The 9,619-nt window shown below is 43.1% G+C and overlaps 1 protein-coding gene across 1 annotated transcript; it reads right to left on the minus strand.

Moving 5' to 3' along the window:
* Positions 1-2,069: 2,069 nt before the first annotated feature.
* LOC127307911 (uncharacterized) lies at positions 2,070-4,324 on the minus strand. The gene is made up of 2 exons (XM_051338676.2): positions 3,380-4,324; positions 2,070-3,285 (listed from the first exon to the last, which is right to left on the minus strand). Exons 1-2 carry the CDS (start codon positions 4,288-4,290, stop codon positions 2,667-2,669), a joined length of 1,530 nt encoding a protein of 509 aa, XP_051194636.1. The 5' UTR covers positions 4,291-4,324; the 3' UTR covers positions 2,070-2,666.
* Positions 4,325-9,619: the final 5,295 nt, after the last annotated feature.

The raw sequence follows: 9,619 nt of genomic DNA on the forward strand, positions 1-9,619 counted from the left end.
ACATGAACCACAACGGTGATAGTAATGTTGTCAATAGAAGAGTAAATTGAATCTTCACTATAGTAGGAGAGACAGACACCCGCAAAGCCTCTTATGCAATACAAGTTGCATGTCGAACGAGGAACAAGTCTCATGAACGCGGTCATGTAAAGTTAGTCCGAGCCGCTTCATCCCACTATGCCACAAAGATGCAAAGTACTCAAACTAAAGACAACAAGAGCATCAACGCCCACAAAACCATTGTGTTCTACTCGTGCAACCATCTATGCATAGACACGGCTCTGATACCACTGTAGGGATTCGTTGCATAGAAAACAAAAAATTTCCTACCGCGAGAACGCAATCCAAGCCAAGATGCAATCTAGAAGACGGGAGCAACGAGGGGATGATCAAGACTCACCCTTGAAGATTTCCAAAGCCTACAAGAGTAGGCTCTTGTTGCTGCGGTAGACGATCACTTGCCGCTTGCAAAAGCGCGTAGAAGATCTTGACGGTGCCACAGTCGGGCAGCACCTCCGTACTCGGTCACACGTACAGCTCGATGAAGACACCTCCTCCTTGTTCCAGCAAGCGGGGAGATGTGGTAGATGGGATCTAGTCCAGCAGCACAACGGCGTGGTGGTGGGGGAGAGTTTGCGCGGACAGGACTTCGCCTAGTCGCGTTGGGTGGAAGAAACTAGGCAAAAGGTGGAGCAAACGGCCGCGGAACAAAAATCTAATTATTTTGCACCATACTTGTCCTCCTTTTATAGGCGTTCAAGGCGGTGGATATCAGCGTGGAAGCCACGCCAAAAAATCAATCGGATCGATCGATCCGTAAGGCACAAGGCTTTTCCTTTCCTTGCCGTGCAGCACATGCCATCCCATGGCCGTGAGCACTCCCTGGGCGCGTGTGTGGCCGGCCGATCGGCCCAACTAGCCTGCCCCGCGTGAGCACTAGTTGGCCCTTGGCCTTGGGCGTGGCCGGCCTTGCCCTTTTTTTTTTCTTTTCCTTTGCCTCCTTTCTTTTGATAGTTTGTCTACATGAGCTACTTAATTGGCCCATTAGCAAAACTTTTCATAGACTACTTCTAGTCCCACATTTATTTCTACCAAATAAATTAATATTAATATTTAATAATTCAATTAATTAATAAATCATTAATCATCTTCCCGGAACAATTCCGTAACTCTCCAAAACTATTTCTTTAATCCCGAAACTACCCCTAGCAACATCGTAATCTTAAGTGTGTCACCCTACGGTTCGAGAATGTGCAGACATGACCGAGACGCCTCTCCGATCAATAATCATCAGCGGGATCTGGAGATCCGTAATGACTCCTACATATTCAACGATGAACTATGTAATCGAATGAACCATTTACATACGATACCGATTCCCTTTGTCACGCGATATTTTACTTGTCCGAGGTTTGATCATCGGTATCTCTATACCTCGTTCAACCTCGTCTCATGACAAGTACTCTTTACTCGTACCGTGGTATGTGGTCTCTTATGAACTTATTCATATGCTTGCAAGACATTAGACGACATTCCACCCAGAGGGCCCAGAGTATATCTATCCGTCATCGGGATGGACAAATCCCACTGTTGATCCATATGCCTCAACTCATACTTTCCGGATACTTAATCCCACCTTTATAACCACCCATTTACGCAGTGGCGTTTGATGTAATCAAAGTACCTTTCCGGTATAAGTGATTTACATGATCTCATGGTCATAAGGACTGGGTAACTATGTATCGAAAGCTTATAGCAAATAACTTAATGACGTGATCTTATGCTACGCTTAATTGGGTGTGTCCATTACATCATTCATATAATGACATAACCTTGTTATTAATAACATCCAATTTCCATGATCACGAAACCATGATCATCTATTAATCAACAAGCTAGTTATACAAGAGGCTTACTAGGGACTCCTTGTTGTTCACATAACACACATGTATCAATGTTTCGGTTAATACAATTATAGCATGGTATGTAAACATTATCATAATAACAAAGATATATAATAACCATTTATTATTGCCTCTTGGGCATATCTCCAACAGAAAGATGTGTGCATATCAGCTAGAACCATCTTCATGGCAAGATGACCAAGGTCATTACAGTTCATCAAATGAGAATCAGTTCTTGCTTCATGGATGAATGATTCCAATTGGTTTCTAAGGACAAAAGCGACTTCATATGTAGAGAAGTCAGCAACATACATATTAGCAAGCTCAACTAGTTTGTCTTCATCATAATTGGCAAATGAATTTCTAGGATCAAGACAAGCTATGCATCTCAACAATTGAGTGGATCTTTCAGCAAAGCGGTTGTTCAACTCAACAATAATTTGATCATGCAGAACATTGAATATTTCAATTCTGAAATAATGATAATATGTAACCAATTGCCCACCCCAAGTCCTTGAACGACCATTGGATGTCCTTGTATCTTCCATGTTTGGCACTACAATGTTGTATTTGAGACAAAAGTCAGTTACCTCTTGAAGGAGCCCATCCCAACCATCCTGCCTTATCTCTTGAATTCTATCCAATGTGGATTTGATCAATCCCACAGCACGCACAATGTTCTGATTCTTCTTTTGCAAGCAATATGACAGATCATTAGTCTTGCCCAATATTCTAATCATAATATGCAATATGAGAACAAATTCAAATGTCTCCATGTGCTTTATCAACCCCCCCAGCTGTGGTTCTTTGTGTAACATTCTCTGCATCAAGGAATAGATTTTCTAATACCTTCAGAACAGGTTTCCACATCAAAATAAGGCGGCATAAGGTCCTATGATGTGATCCCCACCGTGTATCACCAGGTCTTGCAAGATTAGTTAACTGATTTTTTCCCTTCCCACCAACAGTTTCCCCTTCCTCTAATTGGCGCACAATTTCATCATGTTGCTCTTGGGCCAATTGATCATGTCTCTTACATGAAGCATTAACAATGTTGACAACCATGCTAGTATACTCAAAAAAATCCCTTACTGATGAACAACACTTAGCAACAGCAACAACAACTAATTGCAACTGATGTGCAAAGCAGTGTATGTAATGAGCATATGGATTTTCATCCAAGATCAACCTTTGCAGCCCACGAAATTCCCCTCGCATATTAGAAGCCCCATCATAACCCTGCCCTCTCAAATTAGACATAGATAAGCCATTAGTAGCAAAGATACCATCCAAAGCTGTCTTGAGTGAAGTTGCTCTAGTATCAAGAACATGTTCAATTGCAATAAATCTCTCAATCACCTCGCCTCTTTTGTTGACATACCTACATACGAGAAAAAGAGCACCATTAATACTTTGCAACTATGAGAAAATATATGTGCAAGAAATAGACATACAATGCAAGACAAGGTTACTACCTCAAACACATTGCCATTTGCTCCTTAATAGATGCATCTCTGGACTCATCAACAAGCAAGGAGAATTTACTATCTCCAATATCCTGAATAATGGCTTTGGTGGTCTCTTCTGCACAAGCCTTGCACAAGTCCAATTGTATCCCATGTGAAGTCAGCTTATGGTTGTCCCCGGCTTCCCCAATCAATTTTTCTGCTATTGGATCTTTCTTTGTGTACCATTCCAGAAGCTCCTTAAAGTTACCCTTATTCTTCGATGTAATAGACTCATCATGACCACGAAAAGCAAGGCCTTGTAGAAGCAAGAACTTGACAACACCCAACATAATCAAGAGACGAGCTTTGTATTTTTCTTGTTCACTATTAGTACCCCGAACAAGCACATGTGGAATATTTTGCCTCTGATTTTTGAAAGCCAAATAATGTTGTCTAGCCTTATTATGAGCACTGTCATGTTTACCAACATGGCGACTAAGAACACTAGGGCCATCCTTCCATGTTTTAAACCCATTCTTGGTAAATGCTTCAATACCATAGTTTTCAGCTCTTGGTTGCTTAAATAGAAAACAGAAAAAGCAAAAGGCAGCCTCTTTATCAACACTATACTCCAACCAACTACGGTGATCATCGTACCAATAGTCATGAAAGCTTCTGTAGCCACTTCCTACCCATTTTCGTTCATATGTATGATTAGTTGGTTGGCATGGACCCTTACTAATATACTCCCTTCTAGCAAGATCTCTAACATCTGGATCCAATTGCTCAATTGGTTTTCTCAAACCAGGATCTGATTCAATATCACCGGGCCCAAGTGCAGCTGTAATACGGAGATTATTAACACTAGCTTGAGTTGAAGTGCCCGATTCTGTGGTTTGCAATTGGAAAAAACTATCAATTATGTTTCTTTTATTCATCTTGTCTTCCTGTAAAAAATAATTTGTAGCCAATTTAACTAACACAGCTAGTAGGGGACAGAGCACTAAGCAACATAACTAAAGAAGAAATCTAGACATTCTAAGTTTCTAACAGTACAACGAATTTAGGACAGAGCTCACAGAGCAAAAGGGGAAAATGGCCAAATGGGGAAACCTAGCTGGGCGGCGAGCCGGCGACGCGAGGCTTCCGGCCGGGAGGTGGGCGGCGGGCGCGGATCCGCGGAGCGGCGGAGGCTGGAGGGTGGAGGCGGCGGCGCCGTCCCGTCGCGTCGCCCGTCGCGTCGCTGGCGCTGGAGACCTGGAGGCTGGAGTCGCGTCGCGTGGAGTTCTGGAGTCGCGTCGCGTGCGTGGAGTTGCGTCGCGTGTCGCTCGCCTCGGCTGGGCTGGGCTGCGCCCCGGGCCGAATCCTAGATGTAGCCTAGGATTTTTTTCCACGCCCCAGGCCGTGGCCCGTGTAGCCTGGGGCCCAAATCCGCCTTTGTCTGCTCGGCTTGCGCGCACGTGCTTTGTTGCTTGGACATCGGTCGTGCGGGGCTCACGAGATCTAGACAGCAGTGCTGATATTTTTTGTGAAGAAGATGATGACTAACTGAACTGTTTTTCAGTTTTAGTTTACGGGGTTTATTCTGCGCCAGCTATTTTGCGAACTATAAATCCGTTTTCGGATAACTAAACTCGATTTTTTAATTTACACTTTTACAAACTCTGTTAGAGATGCTAGCGTAGCAGGCGCCAAGAAAGGCAAACTGAATCGGCATGCATTCGACTGAGACCTCAGTTCCTCCTTGTAAAAACTGTCCAATGATGCATTATCTATCTATCTGTTCCAAAACCCGAGATAAGGGAAGTGCAATACTCTTTGTTCTAGATCGTACTTCTCAGTTTCAAATTAGTAGACCGAAATGCAATTTCTTGGAGGGGTCTTCATCTACTTGCACACGAACACAATTCCTGACGGGTAAAAATCAATGGTTTACCAAAGACCCAAGATGTTCATTTCCCGCCTTTCCCCACTTGATTAGATTCATGTTAACACTATATATCAATTGTGAGGACTAAGAACAAACACACGCTAAAGAAAATATTGCAGCCCCTGCTACTTGTTAGCTTACTATTGACACAACCAAGAACCAAATATGTCGGAGGACAGTCATACCCCTGTCAAACCAGGCCGCATGTTCAAACTCCATCTAGGAGGATTATTCAGTGGGAGACAATGTTTCCATTGAGAAATTTGTGATAACCTCATCGATCTTGAAGCTTCGTGATCCCGGTATTCGATATGGGTTGTGATAGCCCGAGTGTATGCTGGTGGTGTGTGTGCACGCGCATGCGTGTTTGCATCAAAAAATATTCACACTACCAATTGCAATGAGAAAGCAAATTGATGTCCTGATTCCATGGAATAGCGTGATACGTCGAGGGCGTTTTATAGGCTGACGGCTAAAAGTCGGGACCGTCGGCCTATATGGCCCGGCTAGGCCAGTCTACCAAAACGACCCTTGGCGTAGCGTTGTTATCGGTGTATCGAGGTCTACATCGAGGGCAGCCCTTGGCATACCTTTGGCCCTAGGCATAGACAGGCCGACGGCCACCCTCGGCGTAGGCCATCCTTTAAATTTGTCTAATTTTATAAAAATCATAACTAATTCATATGAGGTTAGAAACATGCGTATAAGGTATCAAAATATTCAGAAAAACTTCCTATATCCGTTTATGTCAAAATCATGCATATTTGAATCATGTATAATACCATGTTAACATAGTGTCAATTCAAACACTTTCTTATATGTCATCGGGTTCCGTTTTGGCTAGATGATAATTTAAACAAAGTCAGAAAATCCCGCGGGCGCATGGCGTCATTTTATGTGTCCTAGTAACCACTCCAAAAGTCGAAATTGTGATACGAAAATTATTTTGGAAAACCCTTCACAAATAGGGCTATCACGTCAGGAGTTCTATGGCTTTTAGGGGAAATGAGTAAGAAACGGTCCGTGATACCGCATAGTTTGTCGGAACGAGACCATATTTGGCACGTGCGTGGTCCCTGGGATGGGAAGCAAGGCCCCGGGAGCGGATTTCCAATCCGACCCATGTATGATGGTTTTTTCATTTTCGGGGTGCCAAAACATTTTTTTGTGAAGCAGCTACATGGAACGCATTTTAGTATTGCGCGAGACCTCCGCGTAGTGGTAGGACACGGCCTCCGCGTAGTTATCTGGGAATCCATGCGGCTTTCTGCGGTGTCTCGCCGAATTTTATGGAAACTGACTGGATTTGAACTAGGGGTACACTTTCCGTCACTCAATAAATTCTGGGAAAAATGGTTTTAGGTATATGACACATCACTTTATGTGCTAATTTTTTTCCGTTTAGCGCGATGGTGAACGGGTGCACCAGCGCGCCCGGTACGGCCATTCCGCATCTCCCGCGGGCTCGTTTTTGGCCAGATGGCAATTTTAACAAAGTTAGAAAATCCCGCGGCTTCACATGTCGTTATTTTATGTGTCCTAATAACCACTCCAAAAGTCATAATTAGGATATGACAATTATTTTGGAAAAGCCTTCACAAATAGAGCCATCACGTCCGGAGTTCTATGGCTTTTAGGGGAAATAAGTAGGAAACAACCCGTGACACCGCATAGTTTGTCGGAACGAGGTCATATTTGGCACGTGGGTGGTCCCTGGGATGGGAAGCAAGGCCTCGGGAGCGGATTTCCAATCCTACCCATGGGCGATGTTTTTTTTAATCTGGGGGGTGCCGAAACATTTTTTTGTGTGAAGTAGCTACATGGGGTGCATTTTAGTATTATGCAAGACCTTCGCGTAGTGCCAGGACACCGCCTCCGCACCACATATCACATGCCATATGTGCGCGCTAGCTATCTGGGAATTCCTGCGGCGTCCCACCGAATCCGCTGAAAACTGACCAGATTTGAACTAGGGGTACACTTTCCATCGCTCAATGAATTCCGGGAAAAATGTTTTTAGATCTATAAACATCACGTTATATGCTAATTTTTGTCTGTTTAGCGTGTTAGCGAGCGGTGCACTAGCGCGCCCGGTACGTCCATTCTGCATCTCCGGGGATGCGTTTTGGCCAGATGGCAAACTGGACATCATATTTGGATTCCGCTAATTTTTATGTTCAAAAGATGATATGGATGTTATACATTTTTCTGATCGATTTAGACATATTATTTGTGGAATTTCTATTTTCCGATTTAAAGATATTAATTATTCTATATTAAATTGAAAATGGCCAAAAAATAAAATCATTTTATTGTTATGTGAATTCAATATTATTATTACTTATATATTCATTATTGTTTATGTAAGTAATTGTTTGGAATTCAAAAATAAAGAGGTGTGACATCACGAGACCAAGGGTTACTAGGGTTGATGAAAGAACATGGAGCCCCGTGTGTGGTTTTGGTAATTGATGACAATCCCTATGGACTAACGGTTGCATTGAGAATCTATCTTAGGTCGTGTCCATAGCCATGTGTTGGTCTCAAGGTTGCAAGATGGAGAAGATGGAGTACAATGATGAAAACGGTGTCAAAGAGAGACGAAGACAGTGTTGTAGATGAAGGGAGATGAAGACGGCGTAGAAGATGGATGAAGACGGTGGCGTGCGTGTATGTTGGAGGAATACGGTGGCATGTACAAGGTTAAAGAGGATGAAGATGGAGCTTGCCGACTCGAGAGGAACGCGCAAGGACAATGTTTGTGCTCGATAGGATAGTGGGTCGCATCTTCGGAGAGAGCTCAAACCTTGCATGCATAGCATCGTGTTTCTCGGTTGTTCTTGGTTCTTATCCTTTAGATGTTCGAGAGCTTGTGTTCATTCTCATGACAAGCTCTAGCTCATCGAAAACGGATTCCGGATGCATCGCATGTTGCATGTGCGAGGGTGATGATTTTCCCGATATACCATATTGAGAGGTTACACCTCTATGACCATGAGAAAATCATCATCTCCTCTTTTGCATGATTTCACCTTGTGAAGAGGTAGCTCTCGTCGTCCTCTTTCCGATAAAATTGGTTTCATGTCATTCGGAGTTGTCTAGCTCAAGTTATGATTTTTATAGTGCATCATATTTAAAAAAAAACGTTTTGGGCCAGCCCGGTACTACCGCTGATGGTACCGGGCCCAGTACTGCATCTGCCTCCCAATCACACTGGACCCAGTCTCGTAGCAAAGTGGTACTGGACCGGTACCAGACCGCTACCGGGCCCGGTAGTACGGGCCGGCCCGTTTTTTTCCTTTTCTTCCCTGCTGCTTCCCATCTCTTCCGCGCGTGGGCCGTCGCCCAGCATCCAGCCCAGTCTCCCGCCGCAGTCCTCCCACCTGGGCCGCCTCCAGGCCGGCCGGCCCACTCCACGCCTAGGCCTCGCACGCCCCACGACCACCGCCACCAACGCCGCTCGCTCGCGCGGCAGAGCCGGGCGCTCCTATTCCCCGCTTTAAGCGGGAGGGACCATGGCTCCGCTCAAAGAAACGTTAGTTGGGCCAGGCCCATTTACTATATCGCTGGTCTTATATATTGCACTGTTGTTTCGGTTTTAAAAAGTTATACAAATTTAAAACTGAACAAATTCAAATCTGTACAAATTTTAAACCAAATAATTCAAAATTGAACGATTTTCAGAAATGAACAAATTTCAAAATCGAATAAATTTCAAATTTCGAAAAAGTTCAAATTAAAAAAATGTTCCAAATTAAAAATTGTTCAAAATGTAAGTTATTCAAATTTAAAAAAAGGTCAAATCTGAAAATAGTTCGAACGCGAAAAATGTTCATATTTTTAAACTTAAAAATTGTTCAAAACAATAAAATGTTTAAACTTAAAAATTGTTCAAACCAATAAAATGTTCAAACTTAGAAATTGTTCAAATTGGAAAAATTTCAAATCTAAAAAAATTAATCATAAAAAAGTTCAAATTCGAAAAAGTTCAAATCATGAACAGTTCAGAAAAACCGACCGACAAAACCAGAAGCTAGGGAAAAAACCAGAAGAACTAGAGAAAAACCAGACGAAAATAAGAAAGAAAAACGAAGGAACACCACTGCCATCGCTAATGGGCCGGTGATACGTCTCCGACGTATCGATAATTTCTTATGTTCCATGCCACATTATTGATGATATCTACATGTTTTATACATACTTTATGTCATATTTATGCATTTTTCGGCACTAACCTATTAACGAGATGCCGAAGAGCGATTCTTTGTTTCATTGCTTTTGGTTTCAGAAATCCTAGTAAGGAAATATTCTCGGAATTGGACGAAATCAACGCCCAG

This window comes from Lolium perenne, chromosome 6 (assembly GCF_019359855.2).
Source record: "Lolium perenne isolate Kyuss_39 chromosome 6, Kyuss_2.0, whole genome shotgun sequence".
NCBI classification, from domain to species: Eukaryota; Viridiplantae; Streptophyta; class Magnoliopsida; order Poales; family Poaceae; genus Lolium; species Lolium perenne.

Excerpts from the sequence above, each read along its gene's own strand:
- LOC127307911 (XM_051338676.2), bottom strand. The coding sequence starts at position 4,290 with ATGAATAAAAGAAACATAATTGATAGTTTTTTCCAATTGCAAACCACA. Across the intron at positions 3,286-3,379 it reads CAAATGGCAATGTGTTTGAG|GTATGTCAACAAAAGAGGCG; the intron begins GTAGTAACCTTG and ends TCTCGTATGTAG.